This window comes from Silene latifolia, chromosome 4 (genome assembly GCF_048544455.1).
Source record: "Silene latifolia isolate original U9 population chromosome 4, ASM4854445v1, whole genome shotgun sequence".
Lineage (NCBI taxonomy): Eukaryota > Viridiplantae > Streptophyta > Magnoliopsida > Caryophyllales > Caryophyllaceae > Silene > Silene latifolia.
The window spans coordinates 1,791,132-1,811,651 of record NC_133529.1 but is presented as its reverse complement, the minus strand read 5'-3'; the positions used below and the strand labels follow the sequence as shown (position 1 = coordinate 1,811,651).

Sequence of the window (20,520 nt, the reverse complement as noted above, 5' to 3'; positions counted from 1 at the left end):
TCCTCGCTCCACATTTTTTAGGTTTCGGTCTAGTCCGGTCCAAGATCAGTTAATTTAGGTCCGAACTGAATGGACCTGATCATTGAAGAATCAGAGAGCGAATTATCATTTTATTTTCAAAAGACATTATAAATTAATATAACAAGTATTTTCATTAACAACAATCGTCTAATTTTTCAATGTATTTGATTTAGCGAAAGTTAGATGTATTTATCACATACAAAATAGTTTTTGTGAAATTTGGCTCAGCTGGTCAGCGTTTCTGTTCGTAAGCAAGGGTTGCCAGGTTCGATTCCTGGTGGTTAGTGTTTTGTGAAATAATTTTTTGGTTATTTGGAAGGCCAATCTCATTTGTAGTTATAATTTGTAGGGAAATTTTGATTGATATAGGATTCGAGCTTTAAAGATCTTATTCATCATTAAATATAAGTATATTTATTTTAAATTCAAAATAAAATATTATTTATTCTTTTTTCATTTTTACTTTGTATACATTAGTTTAAGGCGGAAAAATTCAAAATAGTATTTATCAGATTTAAAAAAAAAATTGGGTGCCCCCTTATTAGAAATTTATGGTCCGCCCCTGTTTGTAATCAGTTTACGGTCAAATGTGACCACTATTAAAAACAAGTTACTATGAGAGGTAACACCGATTGTACCATTCTGGTTAAATTTAATCATAAAATAATCATATATATCCGTTTAAAACTTAAACGAAAAGTAGTTGTATGAAACAAGAATTTGTGATACATGATTGGCACATTGCTTTGTCCTGAAGAGCCGTTTTGACTTCTCGATAGAGGGATTTCGTCAAGGCTATGACACTAGTATAGTAGTATACTTTATATTCAAGGCAAGAGTAAGTCTTGCTTAAAACGGGTCAGATTTTAAGACGGGTCGTTGTGTGAGAGGAAATGGGTAGAGGGGACAAAGGTGGGACCCCCCATGTGCTTCTCCACTCACCCTAAATGGGTATTTTGTGAGAGAATATGGTATCCGTCTTATTAATAAGACGGATACTTTGGTCTGAAATAAGAATTGGGGTCAAGGCAACATTAAAATTATGGAGTAACAAATTATTCAATAGGTCTTGGTATAGACGGGTGGGGCGAACAGACGGGTAAAGACCTCTAATAAAATGGGTAAGGGGGACAAGGTGGGGCACCCTCCATGTGCTTCCCACTTTATGGCAAATGGGTATTTTGTGAGGGAAAATGGTATCCGTCTATACGTATAGACGGATAGTGTCCGTCTATAATGAGAATTTGTGCAAATTATTTAAGTTTCGAAATAGTAGAGGATGAACGGGGAGGAGAAAATAAAATGCAAATTCTTTATCACATTTTCGTGTTTCATCTTATGGTCTCACTACCTTCTCCTTTTGACACATTATCAATTTAATACGAAGAAGAGACGGTAGGAATGTGACGCAAAAATAAAACAGAGGATTTGTACTCGTAACAACTAACAAGCGCTAAATTTGCAAATACTCGAAAATATCTTAACAAAGTCACTTTTAAGAATGCAACTCCTTTTCGAAATCTAAACTAAACGTTCTTACAAGATTAGAAAACAGAAGATCAGTCGAACCGGCTATTGAACAGCCATCTCTCTAGGACAATCAGAGGAGTAGGACGGTCTGTCTTCTTCCGAAGCACCACTGCATAGACACATACTCCAGATGAGGCGGCCTTGCCCATCTTAGCTTCGAGGACAATGTGGTACCTTCCTCCATCAACTGTTTCTAAACATGCTGCTGTTACCTTCAGTAACTCCACTTTGCGATCCTGCCACATGAGTTACAAGTTTTAACATCGGGAAAGAGGTAACATTGATCATCATACGTACAGCTCGTTCTTGTGTAAAACGGTTTGATAATAAATTTTGTTGATAGGAACCTATGATCACTAACCTGTTCCATTGCATTATGCTGTTCGACTGCAAATTCAGCAAGAGAGAAAATATCTGCATCATCAGATGCATCTTCACACAGAAGAATCTGTCCATCCTTAGAATCTTGGAGATGGCTTTTTCCTTCCCATGGATTGAAACCTAGTTGCTCGACAATGATTTCAAGACCTTTAGGGATCGAAGAAGAATGCTGAGTCGCTGGCAAGTTCAATTTAAAAGAGGATGCGCTTCCAGAAGGGGCGGCATTGGTTGGTGCTGGAGGTGCAGATGGACTTGGATTAGTAATTTGCTCTCCAAGGACTCCAGCAGAGGGTGAAACATGAGAAGTCGTCTCTGCAATTGTACTTAAATGGGCATTTGCAGGATTAGTTGTAGATGCGGAAGAAGTTGGGTTAAGCAGGAGCATACAAGGATTTGAGAGAGTTATTTCCGGATGAAGTAAAGGAAGAGCGGTAGTGGGATTAGAAACTTGAGGGTATTGGGGGATGAATGCGAGTGTAATGGGGATAAAGGAAGCTCCCCCCGATACTGTGATTGACAATGTCGTGTCATTGAGATTCACATTTATGGTTTGATTTGACATTGTGGTTGTTGTAGTTGGGGTTGGAGCTGGTAGAGTTTGAGCTACACTGGTTTGGACTGGGCTAGTTTGAACTGGCGTGGTACGGTCCTTATCAGAATCAAGAGAACTTGAAGGATCTGTCAAAAATCGAAACAAAACAAGTTAGGATAGTTCAGCCGATCTCAAAGTGTTCATCAGGAAATCTTGTCAGATGCACGAAAAATAAATAAATAAACGAGGGTAAATAAATAAATCTTGTGCTAGTACTCCTCAATCAGTACTAGCACAAGGCCTGATTTAGTCTATACATGAAGAAAATGTAAAAATAAGATGATAACAAAAATCGAGTTGCATTTAGTCACTCGGAAAAAGAAATACCTGTCCTCTGGATTGGATTTTCTGAAGATCGGTTGAAGGTGGAAGCAAGGGGTTCACAGGGGGGCGGCAACCAGGAAACGTGACTTGACAAAGGGTTTGAAACTCCAGGAACATGTGAAGCTGAAAAAAGTCCTGTAATTTATGACATAACAAAAAGGGATTAACAAACAGTTCTACATTATGTATAACCACTACACAATCTTCCAGGGTTCTTGTTCACACTGTTCACACTGTTCCCCTGGGTTCTTGACACCAGGTTTTAATGCACAATATCCATGGGATAACACTCAATTCATTGTAAATATAGAAGTGTAAAAAGCCCAATGTAACGAACAGAGAGCAAGAAAAATTACCTCCGTTCCTTGTCTGCTTGTAATCCTCCAATCTCAGTTCTTCATGGCTCTTATTGCAGTAGCAATTCATAGCAGATATTGAATTAAGGACGAGATTATGGTTGTTCCATGAGGGGTGCTGTTCGAAATGTCAGGATTAGACCTCGACTTATAAAAACCAAATTTTCCAATAAATTAAATACAAAATTAAACCCACGCCAAAAAAGTAATCAATGTTTATAATATAACAACAACATCAGAGCCTCAATCCCAAAATGATTTGCGTCGGCTGACATGAATCATCTTTTAGAACCATCTCTGGATGATCGCACACCTCAAAATGCGAAAATATAGAAAAAAAAAAAGAGTGAAAAGCAAATGGGGGGTGAAACATAATACAAAAGTCAAGTTAAACTTATAGTTTGGAAAATCAAAGCTCAGATTTCTTTTATAAACGCTTAGAATTTAATTCTACGATAAATTTTTTTAAAAATCGAAGTAATAATATAAAACATATTACTAGCCGGCTCTGAACAAGACGTACATCTTCCTCAGCAGGAGTTGGTTGGTAAGGAGCACGAGTTCCTCCACATGAGTTGTCAGCTGTAGCCGGACCACCACCTGAGAAGCAGACAATGAGGTTAACAAAGCATACCTGGCAAAGTAACTAAATGTTACAAGAATTGATATGATGGGAGAATACACACCTCCAGGCCGGAAAATTGAAGGTTGTAGCGTAGACGCTGGTGTTGTAAAAGGTGCTGTTGCAGGGAGAGCTATTGTTGCAGGAAGAGCTATTAGTCAGCAAAGAGTCACTGAATAATCAAAGAAAATACTTCAATCTTATAAATAGTTTTGATGGGAGCAAACTCACCTACTCCAAACCCACCAAAACTCGACGACGTTTGTCCAGACGTAGATGCATTAGTTCTATCTGATAATACAGAGTTTTTTTTGTGTCAGCAAAGAGTCAGCTGATAATCAAATAAAATATTCTCTCCGTCCCATATCAAGTACAACATCGTAACTCGGTTTTGGAAACGGAGAAATTAAATGCTCAATGTTAAGGAGCTCTGGCCACAAACATCATTTTGAACACTTGTTTAAAACTTTTGAGTATAACAAGCTTTTAAATAGTTTGGATGAGAGCAAACTTACCTACAAACCCAGTAAATCTCGAGCTCGATTGTCCAAATGGATCTGCATTAGTTGCTGTTCAATATAGAGTTTTTTCGACAGCAAAGAGTCAGCCAATAATCAAATAAAATACTCTATCTGTCTCAAATTAAGTACACCATTGTAACTCAAATGAGTTACTTCCAGCAACAATGTATTAACAAATTCAATGGTACGGATACAACATCGCAACTCAAATGAGTTACGGGAAAATTAAAATGGCTGAAGTTAGAAAACTTTGACTACAAAGTCAAATATTAACATCAGTTTTAGACTATGAGCATCACAAACTGCAAAATAGTTATAATGCGACCATATTCACCAGCTCCGAACCCAGGAGGGCTCGGACTCTATTCTCCAACCAAGGATGTTATAGAATATAGAGTAATTTGCAGCAACAATTCGATTTAAAGGATACCTCATTATACGGAGTATAAATTTAGTTATGGAGGAATTAATTAAATGGTCGAAGTTAGGGAGCTGTGACTACAAAGTCGAATAAGAACACTAGTTTTAGACTTTACGAATGCTCACCTACTGCAGTTCCAAAAGGACCGGAGCTTTGATTTGCAAAGAACGGAGATGAGGATGTGCACCCAAATGCTGCTGTTAAATACGCATGTTATTTTGTCAGCGACAATTCAGTCGGGAATCAAAGAGAACATGATCAAATAAATCAAATCTACTCTCGAATACTCACCACAAGAAGCGGCATTTGTACTACTGCCAAATGGCGATACTGTAGCTGCGCCTGCCAAATAGAGTTGCATTAGTTCAATTAGTTCTACCTGATAATCAAATAAAACACTCTCTCCGTCTCAAATTAAGTACAACATTGTAACTCGGTTTTGGAAACGGACAAATTAAATGCTCAATGTTAAGGAGCTCTCGCCACAATTCGATTTAAAGGATACCTCATTATACGGAGTATAAATTTAGTTATAGAGGAATTAATTAAATGGTCGAAGTTAGGAAGCTGTGACTACAAAGTCGAACATGAACACTAGTTTTAGACTTAAGGTGCTCACCTACTGGAGTTCCAAAAGGACCGGAGCTTTGATTTGCAAAGAACGGAGATGAGGATGTGCACCCAAATGATGCTGTTAAATACGCATGTTTTTTGTCAGCGACAATTCAGTCGAGAATCAAAGAGAACATGATCAAATAAATCAAATCTACTCTCGAATACTCACCACAAGAAGCGGCATTTGCACTACTGCAAAATGGCGATACTGTAGTTGCGCCTGTCAAATAGAGTTGCATTAGTTCAATAAGTTCTGCCTGATGATATAGTATTTTTTTTTTGTGTGTCAGCAAAGAGTCAGCCGATAATCAAATAAAACACTTGTTTAGAACTTTTGAGTACAACCAGCTTTTAAATAGTTTGGATGAGAGCAAACTCACCTTCTCCAAACCGAGGATAACTCGGACTACTCGATTGTACAAAGGGACTTGTATTATTTCCTGCTGGATATTGAACATTTTGACAGAAAAGAGTCAGCCAATAATAGTTATATACTTTGAGCATTACAAACTGCAAAATAGTTATATACTTTGCGGTACATTATGTATAACCACTACAATCTTCCAGGCAACTAATAACGGCGATATTCAAAAACAAAAACATATTCGTGCTGTTCCCCTAATCCCCTGGATTCTTGACACTGGGTTTTAAGCACAATATACATGGGATAACACTCAATTATTCGTCATAAATAGAAGTGTAAAAAGCCCAATGTAACGAACAGAGAGCAAGAAAAATTACCTCTGTTCCTTGTCTGCTTGTAATCCTCCAATCTCAGTTCTTCATGGCTCTTATTGCAGTAGCAATTCATAGCTGATATTGAAGTAAGGACCCGACTAGCGTTGTTCCATGAGGGAAGCTGTTCAGAATGTCGAGATTAGAACTCGGCTTATAAGAAACCAATTTTTCCAATAAAGTAAATACAAAATTAAACCCACATCAAACAAGTAATCAATGTTTACAATACAACAGCAACAACATCAGAGCCTCAATCCAACCAATTTTTCCAATAAAGTAAATACAAAATTAAACCCACATCAAACAAGTAATCAATGTTTACAATACAACAGCAACAACATCAGAGCCTCAATCCCAAATGATTTGGGTCGGCTGACATGAATCATCTTTTAGAACCATCCTTGTGTGATCGCACGCCTCAAAATGCGAAAATATAGAAAAAAAAAAGAGTGAAAAGCAAATGGGGGGTGAAACATATTACTAGCCGGCTCTGAACAAGACATACATTTTCCTCGTCAGGAGTTGGTTGGTAAGGAGTACGAGTTCCTCCACATGAGTTGTCAGCTGTAGCCGGACCACCACCTGAGAAGCAGACAATGAAGTTAACAAAGCATACCCGGCAAAGTAACTAAATGTTACAAGAATTAGATATGATGGGAGAATACTCACCTGCAGGCCGGAAAATTGAAGGTTGTAGCGTAGACGCTGGTGTTGTAAAAGGTGCTGTTGCAGAGAGAGCTATTAGTCAGTAAAGAGTCACTGAATAATCAAAGATATGACGGTAGCTTACTCACCTCCTCGAAAAGTATTTAAACTCGGACCAAAGATATGACGGAAGCTTCCAAACAATGAAGTTGTAGAAGCTGCTGCTGCAAGTGTTATAAACATGAATTAAGTTCTCAATAAAAGAACAACATTACAGATCAAAGTTAGGGAGTTTGACCATAAATCAAATATAAATTCTTCAATCTTATAAATAGTTTTGATGGGAGCAAACTCACCTTCTCCAAACCCACCAAAACTCGACGAGGTTTGTCCAGACGTAGATGCATTAGTTCTATCTGATAATACAGAGTTTTTTTTTGTGTCAGAAAAGAGTCAGCTGATAATCAAATAAAATATTCTCTCCGTCCCATATCAAGTACAACATCGTAACTCGGTTTTGGAAACGGAGAAATTAAATGCTCAATGTTAAGGAGCTCTGGCCACAAACATCATATTGAACACTTGTTTAAAACTTTTTGAGTATAACAAGCTTGTAAATAGTTTGGATGAGAGCAAACTTACCTACAAACCCAGTAAATCTCGAGCTCGATTGTCCAAATGGATCTGCATTAGTTGCTGTTCAATATAGAGTTTTTTCGACAGCAAAGAGTCAGCCAATAATCAAATAAAATACTCTATCTGTCTCAAATTAAGTACACCATTGTAACTCAAATGAGTTACTTCCAGCAACAATGTATTAACAAATTCAATGGTACGGATACAACATCGCAACTCAAATGAGTTACGGGAAAATTAAAATGGCTGAAGTTAGAAAACTTTGACTACAAAGTCAAATATTAACATCAGTTTCAGAATCTGAGCATCAGAAACTGCAAAATAGTTATAATGCGACCATATTCACCAGCTCCGAACCCAGGAGGGCTCGGACTCTATTCTCCAACCAAGGATGTTATAGAATATAGAGTAATTTGCAGCAACAATTCGATTTAAAGGATACCTCATTATACGGAGTATGAATTTAGTTATGGAGGAATTAATTAAATGGTCGAAGTTAGGGAGCTGTGACTACAAAGTCGAATAAGAACACTAGTTTTAGACTTTACGAATGCTCACCTACTGCAGTTCCAAAAGGACCGGAGCTTTGATTTGCAAAGAACGGTGATGAGGATGTGCGCCCAAATGATGCTGTTAAATACGCATGTTTTTTGTCAGTGACAATTCAGTCGAGAATCAAAGAGAACATGATCAAATAAATCAATTCTACTCTCGAATACTCACCACAAGAAGCGGCATTTGCACTACTGCCAAATGGCGATACTGTAGATGCGCCTGCCAAATAGAGTAGCATTAGTTCAATTAGGTCTACCTGATGAGAGTCAGCCGATAATCAAATAAAACACTCTATCCGTCTCAAATTAAGTAGCTCTGGCCACAAAAATCATATTGAACACTTGTTTAGAAGTTTTGAGTACAACCAGCTTTTAAATAGTTTGGATGAGAGCAAACTCACCTTCACCAAACCGAGGATAACTCGGACTCGATTGTACAAAGGGACTTGTATTATTTCCTGCTGGATATTGAACATTTTGACAGAAAAGAGTCAGCCAATAATAGTTATATACTTTGAGCATTACAAACTGCAAAAATAGTTATATACTTTGCGGCTACCAAGTCGATTTTTAACACTAGTTTTATAATTTAAGCATTACAAACTGCAAAATAGTTATAATAAGACCATATTCAACACCTCCGAACCCAGGAGGGCTCGGACTCCACTCTCCAAACAGCAAAGTTGCAGAGTATAGAGTAATTAAATGGTCGAAGTTAGGGTGATATGACTACACTATCGAATATGAAAACTATATTTAGACTTTAGGAATCCTCACCTGTCCCAATTCCAAAAGTATTCAAGCTTTGGTTTGCAAAGACAAAAGGCGCTGATGTGGAACCATTCGATGCTGTTAAATACGCGTGGTTTTTTATCAGGAACCAGTCAGTCGAGAATCAAACAGAATATGATCATACTAGATTTAGACTGTAGGAATCCTCACCTGTTCCAACTCCAAAAGGATTCAAGCTTTGGTTTGCAAAGACAGAAGGCGCTGATGTGGAACCATTCAATGCTGTTAAATACGCGTGTTTTTTTATCAGGAACAAATCAGTCGAGAATCAAACAGAATATGATCAAATAAACCAAATGTGCTCTTGGAAACTTACCACCAGAAGCGGCATTTGAGTTACCTACTGCAGTTCCAAAAGGACTCGAGTATTGGGTTCTAAAAAACGGAGATGGGGATGTGGACCCATTCGATGCTGTTTTTTTATCAGGAACAAGTCAGTCGAGAATCAAACAGAATATGATCAAATAAACCAAATGTGCTCTTGGAAACTCACCACCAGAAGCGGCATTTGAGTTACCTACTGCAGTTCCAAAAGGACTCGAGTATTGGGTCCTAAAAAACGGAGATGAAGATGTGGACCCATTCGATGCTGTTAAATAAATACGCGTGTTTTTTGTCAGTCGAGAATCAAACAGAATATGATCAAATAAATAATACTCCGTATAATGTAGTCTAGGTTACTTACCACCAGAAGCGTGTCCAAACATTCTGTTAAACCGCGACGTTATTTCTGCGAAACACATTCAGATTACTGATCATATATCATACTGTCAAGGTGCACAGTCGCGAACAACTACTTCTAAGTACTCTCTCCATCCCGGTCAATTGTTGTCCTTTGGTTTTGGCACAAAGACCAAGGAAAGAGGAATAGGCCAATTACTAAATGACAATTGAAATAAATTGAGTGTGAATGATCAAATTGTTCATCAAGTTCATTCTTAAAATAGAAAGGACAATAACTCACTGAGACACCCCAATATGGAAAAGGACAACAAATGACCACGACAGAGGCAGTAGTACATTAAAGACAATGCGAACAAGAATAGCGTCACTGGATAAAAAGACGGTTTTAAACAATTAGTCTTCTCTGAGACGATCTCAAATAAATGCAACTGTTGTCATATCTATACAGTTTAATTAAAATACAAGACCGTCTCATACTCTCATACGAGAATTTGAGCGTGTATACTCTTCTTTTTTACCTCGGATCAAATTAAGTTTAGTAATTGATTATATGACTTATGTTCAGACCAAATACATCCAAGATTTTAAAATAATTCCAATAACATTTAAAAAATCAATGATTATTTCTTTGATTAACAAGAAAAACGACTAATTTGGGGGGAAATTCGAGTAAATTAATAAGGTACGGAATACGAAGTATTAATGCGGGAATGCATGGGCCCGGGGAACTCAACCCCTCGTCAAAAAAAAAAAAAAAAAAAAAAAAAAAAAATGATTAGAATATCGTCGATGAGGTAAAGCCGTAAAGGGGGCTAGCAGGGACAGTCGTCACTCGAGTCGATACCAACTTTACTTTATTGAATTACGAGTTTACTCTCTTGAAATAAAACACTATTGACTCGAGTAATATCGAATTTAATCAAAGGTAGACAAATTATTAGAACGTGAGAGTAACGGAAATTACATAAGAAAGAAAAGTTAAGTTAAAAGAAGAAGATTTACCTTTGAGAATTGAAAATTAGTGTGAATTATGATGATGATGATGATTAGTAATTTTTACTTTGTTGTTTATACAGTGTTATGGTAAATAGGTAAATGAAATAGCGTGGGAAAAAAGCACAAACATAGCTTACCGACAACGCTTTAGAAAAAAAAAAGTTTCTAACGGTCTCTGACTCCAACCATGGGGCTTTGTTACTTTGTAGTATTTGTGGACTTGTGGTTTGGGCTTTGGCCCTTTATTTACGATTAAGGGATGGTAATCGGCCCAGGACCCGGCTAACATTTATTGGGTTGGACTTTAATGGGACGGGTTTGAATCTCATTTTTTTTAGCCTGGTGGATTTGGGTTTGTGCCTCGTAATTGAGATTTAGACTCTGTTTGGCAAGATATTTTAAGTAATTTATTTGAGTAAAATAGCTTCTTTGATTAAAATTTCAAATACCTTAATTTTTTGCAAGTGTTTGGTAAGTAGTTTATTTAATCAAATAAGTTATCTGAAATGAAATGTTACCTAGGGTGACATTTGAGAAATCATGTACCAGATTCTCTATTTATTTAGCTTTTTTTACTTCTTCAATCTATAATATTAAATAATTATTACGTCATTTTATCAAAAATCAGCTATCATTTCAGTTAGTTTGCCAAACATTTTTTTTTTTAACTTACCATTTCAGGTGTCAGTTAACTTTTCATTTTTCAGATAGTTTTACCCAAAAGAGCTTTAGACTTGCGGTTTGGGTTTCGGCACTTTATTTGAAGATAAAGAGGGTAATCGGTCTACGACCCGGCTAAGATTGGTCGGATAGGACCCCAGTAGGTTGGGTTTGAATTTTATTTTTTGGATGAAATGGAGCTGGGATGGATCAGTCTGAGTCTATAAAAATTTGTCCTAGTTTGGCCGTTTGGGTGTGCGTCTCGTCAATGAAACTCAGACTCGACACGCAAACCCATATTTATTTATTTTAGTTTATTTCAAAGTATGGAAGAATTAAGTTTCAATAAAATCATGTTTTATTCATTTTTTTCCATGCTCACGTGCCAATTTACTTGTTTAATAGGTCCTGAACCAATTTACACCAAATTTAAAAATTGAAGAAAAAAATCTTTTTTTTTTGTCACCTAAATTTATTAATGTTCAGAACTAGTCTAAATCAAAGTTATTTAAGATAACACAAATATCTTAATTTAGTAATTATAAGGACACAAAATATGTCAAATTCGATTCACCCTTTCTCTTTATAATTAGTCTTGCTGAAGACGGGTCGGAGCAAGTGACGGATAACTCACAAAACGGATAGGGGGACAAGGTGGGGACACCCCCATGTACTTCCCTCTCTCTTCTATTTGGGTCATTTATGAGGGAAAATGGTATCCGTCACTCCAAAGTGATGGATATATGCTGTCACAAATGAGATTTTGTGTTCTCTTTATATTATACTCCATAGTCCCTACCATCTCATGTGAGTGACCATACACAAGTTAGGATCATCTCCATTACTTCAAAAGTAATGAATGATCTATTATCTCTAATATGTTCATTTTAATACTCCCTCCATTCAACTCCACTTTACATGTATTCCTTTTTCGTCTATTCAACTCCACTTTACCTGTTTCCTTTTTAGGCCAAGAAAATGACCATTCTATCCTTATTCACACTACATATTTACAAAAAATGTCATTCATACCCCACACTAATCCACCATAAAACCCACCTTTATATTTTTTTAACATTTTTAACCCCACCATTCCCTTTTCCTATGTACTTTTTATAGTTTTTTAATCCTCTCCTTAATACCCGTGCAAAAAGCAAACATGCGAAGTGGAGTTGAACGGAGGGAGTACATTATTTCTCCAACACATCAGCATCAATTACTTAAATATTGTAACCGTTAAATAATTTCGGGATGATATTTAAACCGTTAAAAGGTAATGAAAAGACCAAAAAAAGTAATTGAGAGAATCTAAATTGATACACCTGGAAGAGTGGAAGCAAGTTGAACTACTCATACACGGCTAAGAAAAAGCTGTCCACATGGTGATAATCTTCTTAATTATTATAATAATCACTTAAACATATGATTAGGCATAATCTAATAAAAAATTTAGAACACAACCGTTCTTTTTAACCAAAAGACTATACTTAAAATAGTTAAATATGTAAGTTAGTGTTGTGTGATTGTCATTATCATTAATCACTCTATCATCAACACATTCAAAAGAAAATACAAGGGTAGGAGAAGAAGAAGAAATTGATTGATAAGAAGTTGATGGAACGTGGTGGATGCAATTGTCGTTCAATTTGCCTAGGTAAATTTAATTCAATATTGTTATTTTTTCGGTGTAATAATGAGAGTGATCACGACGTAAATATGATGTTGACGAGATTTCATATCATTACACGTTGACCTAGCTGATATTTGTATATAGAGGGAGTATATTATATCGTTAATTTGTGATCCACGGTATTGAGTTTTTGTTTTTCGGTGTAAAAGGAGTCATATATAAAGGAAATGTTGCTGCTGACGGAATTTGAATACAGGTCACAATTTATAAGTAAAGTACTGCCCTCATTACTTTATCAGCTAAGGTAGCTAACATTATCCACGATATTGAGTTTTTGTAAAAGACTTTGATTTGGAGGTAGTAAGGTTGCGATAACCTGGTCAATAATGTTGTTTTAAAATACGATTATAAAAGTATATTTAATATTTTAACTCGGTCATCATCTGATATAAAAGACAAATATGATATTATTCTTTTTGCAATTATTATGAAATTATTTGCAGAACCGTCCAAAGGAATTGGAGTAGGGAAAAATATATGGCCAGAGCTCATAGGAGTCAAGGGTGAAATTGCCGTAGCAATTATACAAAGAGAAAATCATACGGTCCAAGCGATCATAGTGGCTCCTGGAATGGGCATGCAACAAGATTTGAGATCCGACCGAGTTTGGGTTCTGGTTGGTTCGGATCATGTCGTGGTTTGCGCACCTTTTATTGGTTGAATTTTATGTGTTTGGGGTTGAGATGGTCTATCTCTATATGACGATAACTCATTTTCCTCACATATGTGCTCGTTTTATTACTTTTTGACTTATCTTTATGTTCAGCTAACGTTTGTAATAAGCATATAAATTTCTCCTACTATAAGATGTCTTGCTAGTTTCCAATACAAAATTCTCATAGCATTAGATGTCTTAATATAAAGCGTCTTGCTTCTGACGGTCTCTTCAAAGAGATCTCTCACAGCTCCTCCCTACTTGCCCCTTTGTCTCGCGTCTCTTCAAAATGACGGATTTTGCCCATCACAAATGAGAATTTGTGGTCTTAATATCTATACTTTCCATTGATGTTTCTGCTTTATGTAAAAATATCAATTGCACATCTTATGGTCAAATTAGGCTTTGTAAATTAAGGATAACACAAGTCACCTATTATACTAGACTTAGTTCAAATCTATAAGAACATCATGAATTTAACCATCGTGAATTGATAAGATTTAACCATTTTTCTGAAAATGACTTTGAATCCAATTTCCCAAAAGGTCGTAACAACACACCAATAATAGCCCCGACTTGCATTGGAAACCTCAAATTGAATAAAATTATAAGTTTATAACTAGTTTAATTATAATTATATCGAATCTTAAACTGTATTGTAAAATTTTGTTCAAAACCTCTAAGACTCATTTGAGATTGACAAGAGATTGAAGATTACAAATTTGAAGAACACTTGAAACTCAAACTATATTAACACGAACTTTGGGATCCTCTCTATTTATTTTTCTCTCAATTTCTTCCATTCCATTTTGTTCCGAAACGAGCTAATAGTGAGTTGAATGAAGAGGTTATTGAGAATGAATAATGAATTAAATATTGCTCTATTATAGGAAATGAAGAAGATTTGTATTTTTTGTGGAACTTTATAGAATTTAAATTGACCAGCCTGAGGTGACTAAACTTGAAATCACCCGTTCGAATCCAAGTGACTTAAATTGTTCATATTGTCTATACTTCGTTACACTTAAATTATGTAGATTAAAGAAATCATTACGGTTTTGTAACCTATAACCATTAAAGACTAAACCAAGGCAATAACTATTACTATAAATCTACTGAACTAAAAATGTAACATAATCACTCATAAACAAACTCAAAATCCCAACTTAACCGAAAGCATACTCCACCTAAGCTGTCATTCACAATATCCTATAAAAACTCAATCCAGATGAGTCATCCCCTATTTACTAAATGAATAGGCGAAACTCCAACTTCTCCCGCCTAAAACATATTTCCAAGAATAGTGCTTGATATTCTTAGTATATACTATAGATGTGGACATGATAAGTTATAAATGAATATAATCTTTTGTATTTAAATATTTATAACATTTAATATTTCACATTTTGCATAAATTTATCTCCGATCTTTTTAGAATAAGGAAGTTCTTTATTTTAAATAACTTATTGATAAAAATTTATTAACTTTTTATGATAAGAAGTTGCGGCTAAAAAATATGGTATTAATAAATATTTGTTAAAATTCATTGACTTTTTATGATAAAAATTTGGAGCAATGTTATTAGTAAATATTTTTAAATTATCATCGTTAATTTCTCGGTAAAAAAAACAAAAAAAAAATACTCATTTTATTACTTCTTACGATTTAAATTTTTATTTATTTCTCTAATCAAATACATTAAGGAGAAACATGAAAATAAGTGAATTGTCAATTTAAATTCTATAAATAATATACTAAAAAATAAAACTCTATGAATACCGTGCATATATTGCATGGGGTCTATATTAGTAACTCTATAAATATCGCGCATTCATTGCGCGGGATCTAAACTAGTTTATCATTAAGGCATTAATGGTGGCAATGAGACGTACTGACGTACTGTGCTTCCACGTCCCTAATATAAAAAAAAAATGGTCCGCTCGACCCCACCTAGTCTGTTGGGCCACCGTACCATGCCACCCATAATTCTTTGAAGGGCGCCACGACCTACACGGCTACACGTAGTCGTGCTTGGGCCATGTTGGACCGGGTCGGCTCAAAATTAACACAGATTAGACTCAGGTCAAGTACATTGGTAAGCAACAACATTCTAGCTTAGCAAACCCACATCATATTCTAAGCAACTAAACTATTCCAATGGTTTAGCTAGGTTTTATATACTCCCTCATATTCACAATAAACCTCTCATTTCATTTTGGCACAAATATTAAGAAAACACACTACCCCACTATATAATTAAATTTGGACCACACAAATACACTACTCCACCATACAATTAAATTTAGACCAGACAAACACTTACCAAAAAAGGAAATAGGGAAGCTATTGTGAATAGACGGAAAAGGAAATAGGGAAGTTTATTGTGAATAGGAGGGAGTACTAGTTTTGCTTTTACTGAATAAAATTAAGAATAAATCAAACCTAAATTTCTGTTGGTTGTTTTGTAAATGTGGGCCATTGTAAGCAAGTAGCTTAATGAAACAACTAGCTTAAGCCAAGCCATCCTAATTTTCCTTCTCCAATTGTATAACAACTAGCTTGTAATTTTATGAAATTGCAAGTAAGTCTCTAAACTACAACATTAGACTTGCTCTCATGCAGTCGTGCTTGGGTCATGTTGGACCGAGTTGGGCCCTAAGAATAAATCAAACCTAACATTAGACTTGCTCTCATGCAGTCGTGCTTGGGTCATCTTGGTATAGACGAGTAGGGCGACACAGACGGGTAAAGACCTCTAATAAAATGGGTAGGGGGGACAAGGTGGGGCACCCGCATGTGCTTCCCACTTTAAGGCAAATGGATATTTTATGAGGGAAAATGGTATCCGTCTATACGTATAGACGGATAGTGTCCGTCTATAATGAGAATTTGTGTTTAGTTATTTACCTACTTGGCTACTTGCTCGAAGTTACCCGTTTACCTCGTGGTTGAGCCACCGTCATCGAAAACATAAAATTTACAGCATCCCCATACTACTAAGAGAATAAAACTTCTCTTAGTTTTCCCTCCAAAAAGCAGCTAGCTAAATATGGTAATAAAAAAAAAATTCTTTCATTACATTATTATCTTTTCAATGAATATATTCTTATAAATAAACTCTAATTTTTTAAATAAATTCATAATTATGATTTTTTCATTAAAATAAAATAAAATTGATATTAAATTATAAAGTATAAGTTGCTAAATTTTTTAGTAATGCAATAATTATTACTGTAGATAATAACTTGACACATGCTTACTATTAGCTTCGTGACAAAAAAATTCAATAAAAAAGATTCACAACTTAAACAATTTTTTTTATTAGTTTTCCATTTCAATTTTTTTGTTTCATATCAAAATACAATAGAGTGAACTTATAAATATTAATGAGGTGCAAATTTTAAAAGTATAAAGCCTTCTATATACTAAGAGAATACAACTTCTCTAAAGTTTTCTCTCCAAAGTGCTCAAACTTATATATGGAAACAAATTAAATTTTCATTTATTAAACTAATTTTCCATTTAAAATAATCTATACATAAAAACTGTATCTCTTATTATTAACTTCGTGAAGAATTTTTTTTTTTAAAAAAAAAAATTGATGTAGTTAAAATATTTAACATAATTCATGGAATTATTCAATTCTTTTGATTAATTTTAATTAGTTATTTTTTATAAAAATTCGCGAGATATAAAACTAAAATCTATAACTAATACACTAAAAATTAAAAGGCCTTAATTTACCGTGCATTTGCGCGGGATCTACACTAGTTGTTTAATTAATTAATTTTAGTTTATTAAATACAACTAGTCCGTAAATAATTACTGATTAAAATAAAAAAGTGGACTTTCTTTGAAAGCAAATATATACATATTTCTAAAAATAGTTCAATGAAACCCTAAATCCCAGATCAAATTTCCCCAAAAGATACGATCTTTCTTCAAAAATCACTAATTTTTCAGCTAATTTAGCAAGATTCTTGCCTTCTAAACAAATCCCAGGTACCATTTTCTTTCAATTTCATATTTTTATGTACTATTTAGCTTTGTGTAATTTCACATTTATATTTTGAGCTGATTTAGATGCAACCCAGTTAATTATTTTGTGTTTTTTTGTAGATTTGTGATGTATTTATAGGAACCCATATTGTCATTTAGCTTGTATTAGTTCTTATTTAAGACGATTGTAAGCGTGAAACGGATCTTAAATAACCGTACCCGGTTAGTAATGAGCATTGATTAGTGCTAGAGACTTACTGTTAGAACATTTGTGGGTCAGATTTGAAAAAAAAAAAAAAAGATGGGTCAAAATGTTGTGGTTAGTAAAGAGGAGAGAGCTATGGTTCAAGCTGTGGTGGGTAGTGAAGCATGTAAGTTCTTGATGTCAACGGCTTCCGATGATTCTTTGTCGGAATTTAATCCGCCTGGTGATATATTGAATCTACAAAAAGGGTTGTGTCAAATTGTTGACGGGTCGAGTTGGAATTATGCAATCTTTTGGCAATTTGCTAGGTCTAGGAATGGTAAGTCGGTGTTGATTTGGGGTGATGGGCATTGTCGTGATCCAAAGGCGGTTGTGAGTGCAGCGAAAGGTGAGGTTGGTGATGTTGGAGTGGGTGAAGGTAGAAGTAGGAGAGAAGAGATTAAAAAGATGGTTTTGGAGAAGTTGCATACTTGTTTTGGTGGAACTGATGAGGATAATTTCGCTGCGACTTTGGATAAAGTGTCGGATATTGAGATGTTATATCTTACATCTATGTATTATTGGTTTCGGCTTGATGATCCGTTGGGTCCTGGAAAATGTTTTACTAGTGGGAGACCCGTGTGGGTATCGGATGGGAAAAGTTGTTTGGATCATTATCTATCTCGGGCTCATTTAGCCAAGTCGGCTATGTTTCAAACGGTTGTTTTCGTGCCAGTTAAGACCGGAGTTTTAGAGTTGGCTTCGATTAGAACGGTTTTGGAAGAGCATAGTTTGGTTCAAATGGTTAAAAGTATTTTTGGAGAAACTCAGTTTGTGAATTCCAAGACACGCCATAAGGTCGTGGGGCGAGATCTTGGGCTTGGTGTGTCAAAATCGCGGTCATTGAACATTAGTTTTGCACCAAAGCTGGAAGATGATGCTGCATTTTCTGCGGAATCCCATGTTGGTGGTAGTGATTTGGTTGGTAAACCCATTTACGGGTCTTCCTCAAATGGGCGTCTTATGGACCACTTGGATAAGATGCCGATATCTGAGATTAATTTCGGGGGTTCGCATCTTGATGGTGATATTACCGGCTTGGATGAGGCTAGTGACGATTATTTGTTGCAAGCGGCTGACGCTAGAGAGAAAAAGAGAGGTAGAAGGCCGGCTTGTGGAAGAGAAGAAGCAATGAGCCATGTTATTGCAGAAAGACAAAGGCGTGAAAAACTTAACCAAAAGTTCTATGCATTGAGATCTCTTGTCCCAAACATCTCTAAAATGGACAAAGCATCACTCCTCCTTGACGCCATTGCATATATTACTGATCTTCAAACAAAGATCAGGATGATAGAAGCTGAAAATGAGCTGGCCAACCCTAAACCCGAGATGCCTATCCCTGACATCGATTTTCAGGCTAGGGAAGATGATGCAGTTGTTCATGTTAGTTTTCCTTTGGATAGTCACCCTGTTTCTAAAGTTGTAAGATCACTGAGGGAACATGATATTATCGGTCTTGAAGCGGAGGTTACCACAATCGATGACAAGATTGTTCATACGTTTTCTGTTCGAGCTCAAACCGGTACCTCCGAGGATCTCAAGAAGAAGCTGGAGGCAGCTCTTTCCAACTAATACCATGTAAGGTTTCGCTTATTTGATCATTCTTTTGTTCCGTAATTTTATGTAGTAACAAGTAAACGGTTTGCTTACATCCTTGTAATGGCATTATCTGTGCTATGTGTTATAAATCAGTGTCGTCATCAACCTTAGATAGTACTCCGCACTCCATAGTCCATACTATATACGGAGTATTTTTAAGGTGCAGAAATGTACTTTCTTGAATTGATATAAGGAGTGTAATTGCGTCGAGAAATGTTTTAAGCATGAACCAACTGCTACAGATATTTACCGGAGTCATCTTGCATGATTATTCTCGATTGGAATACCTAGCGACATTTGTTTGGATGATTCAGAATACCATTTTGCATGATTATTCAAGGTTCATTTCTCAAGAATCTTTTGAATAGTATGACATCGAGAATTTGTAGGTCTATTCTTCTGAATTTCCGATAAATAAGCCCCTCTTATTTTACTTTACTGGCATCAGTTGTTGACCATTCAAGCTCGGAGTTGTTTTCTGTGCTGTATCAGCAATGCTGTGTATCAGGACACCAGGATTATTTGTCACATTCAGCTCATGGATGTGATCTTAATTTGGATTTGTATTTGTGACATCATCGTTCATGGATGTAGATACGATATGGACCCGCTGGGCCAAGGTTTTTTGATCTGGATATGAATCGGATCCATAAAAGTTGTTGCTCTGGCAGAACTAAAACCCAAAAGTGTGTAAACTGATTTACCTGCTGACAATGGTTGCCCAGTGTCTGAAAATCATGGTTAAGATCGGCTCCGTGTCGTTTATATCGGCTTCAACTGATCAGAACAGGGTCGGTCCGTCCATTATGGTTAAGATCCGCTCCGTCTCATTTTTATCGAGTCCAACTGATCAGAACCGGTTGATATTAGGAAGCAGTTTTGCCATTTTGGGCTTGAGTTTTACATTTCGGTCGTCCATACGGCCCATTTTCTTTGGTTTTAACCACTAGTCCTATTTCAAACACTTCACCCATATAATAGGACTTAACAAACCTAGTCCGACTTATCAAAGTTGACTGGTGTGAGTGGTAAGAGCTCTCATCTATTAAATAAGTGGTCAGAGGTTCGATTCCTGACTCGTCAACCATTAAATTGTCTTCCGTATCCAAGGAGATTGACCCAGCTGTCGGTATGGGGATACTCCTGGTCAACACAAAAAAAAACCTAGTCCGACTTTGGATACTTGATTGGAAACTTGAATACGAGTATAAGACCCTTATCAGAAGAAGCTTAGTATGAACCAAA

At 35.8% G+C, this 20,520-nt stretch overlaps 2 protein-coding genes across 6 annotated transcripts; one reads left to right on the top strand and one right to left on the bottom strand.

Annotated features, from left to right (window-relative positions):
* Window positions 1-1,448: 1,448 nt before the first annotated feature.
* LOC141652507 (uncharacterized) lies at window positions 1,449-10,550 on the bottom strand. 5 transcript variants are annotated; one of them, XM_074460017.1, is made up of 28 exons: window positions 10,435-10,550; window positions 9,434-9,478; window positions 9,242-9,337; window positions 9,065-9,160; window positions 8,899-8,970; window positions 8,734-8,805; window positions 8,358-8,417; window positions 8,126-8,176; window positions 7,961-8,032; window positions 7,409-7,462; window positions 7,123-7,182; window positions 6,916-6,990; window positions 6,791-6,844; window positions 6,627-6,703; window positions 6,125-6,242; window positions 5,764-5,826; window positions 5,553-5,603; window positions 5,388-5,459; window positions 5,060-5,110; window positions 4,894-4,965; window positions 4,342-4,395; window positions 4,058-4,117; window positions 3,891-3,977; window positions 3,728-3,804; window positions 3,205-3,322; window positions 2,852-2,983; window positions 1,913-2,610; window positions 1,449-1,787 (listed from the first exon to the last, which is right to left on the bottom strand). In XM_074460017.1, exons 2-28 carry the CDS (start codon window positions 9,453-9,455, stop codon window positions 1,581-1,583), a joined length of 2,721 nt encoding a protein of 906 aa, XP_074316118.1. In that variant the 5' UTR covers window positions 9,456-9,478; window positions 10,435-10,550; the 3' UTR covers window positions 1,449-1,580. The 5 variants fall into 5 exon arrangements, with proteins under 5 accessions (XP_074316118.1, XP_074316117.1, XP_074316121.1 ...); XM_074460016.1 differs by lacking the exon at window positions 10,435-10,550 and having other exon boundaries at window positions 3,891-3,959; window positions 9,434-9,551; XM_074460020.1 differs by lacking the exons at window positions 5,764-5,826; window positions 6,125-6,242; window positions 6,627-6,703; ... (3 more) ...; window positions 7,409-7,462; window positions 10,435-10,550 and having other exon boundaries at window positions 3,891-3,959; window positions 8,358-8,414; window positions 9,434-10,325.
* A 6,688-nt stretch (window positions 10,551-17,238) lies between these two features.
* Window positions 17,239-19,561, top strand: LOC141652506 (transcription factor bHLH3). The gene is made up of 2 exons (XM_074460015.1): window positions 17,239-17,435; window positions 17,553-19,561. The coding sequence occupies exon 2, from the start codon at window positions 17,734-17,736 to the stop codon at window positions 19,246-19,248; it is 1,515 nt and encodes a 504-aa protein (XP_074316116.1). The 5' UTR covers window positions 17,239-17,435; window positions 17,553-17,733; the 3' UTR covers window positions 19,249-19,561.
* Window positions 19,562-20,520: the final 959 nt, after the last annotated feature.

Bases quoted from the DNA above. Each gene is read 5' to 3' on its own strand.
- LOC141652507 (XM_074460016.1), bottom strand. From the start codon at position 9,491: ATGTGTTTCGCAGAAATAACGTCGCGGTTTAACAGAATGTTTGGACAC. The intron at 6,704-6,790 runs GTGAGTATTCTC...TCTGCTTCTCAG, and splicing joins TTCAATTTTCCGGCCTGCAG to GTGGTGGTCCGGCTACAGCT. The intron at 6,243-6,626 runs GTATGTCTTGTT...CATTCTGAACAG, and splicing joins CAACTCCTGACGAGGAAAAT to CTTCCCTCATGGAACAACGC.
- LOC141652506 (XM_074460015.1), top strand. From the start codon at position 17,734: ATGGGTCAAAATGTTGTGGTTAGTAAAGAGGAGAGAGCTATGGTTCAA.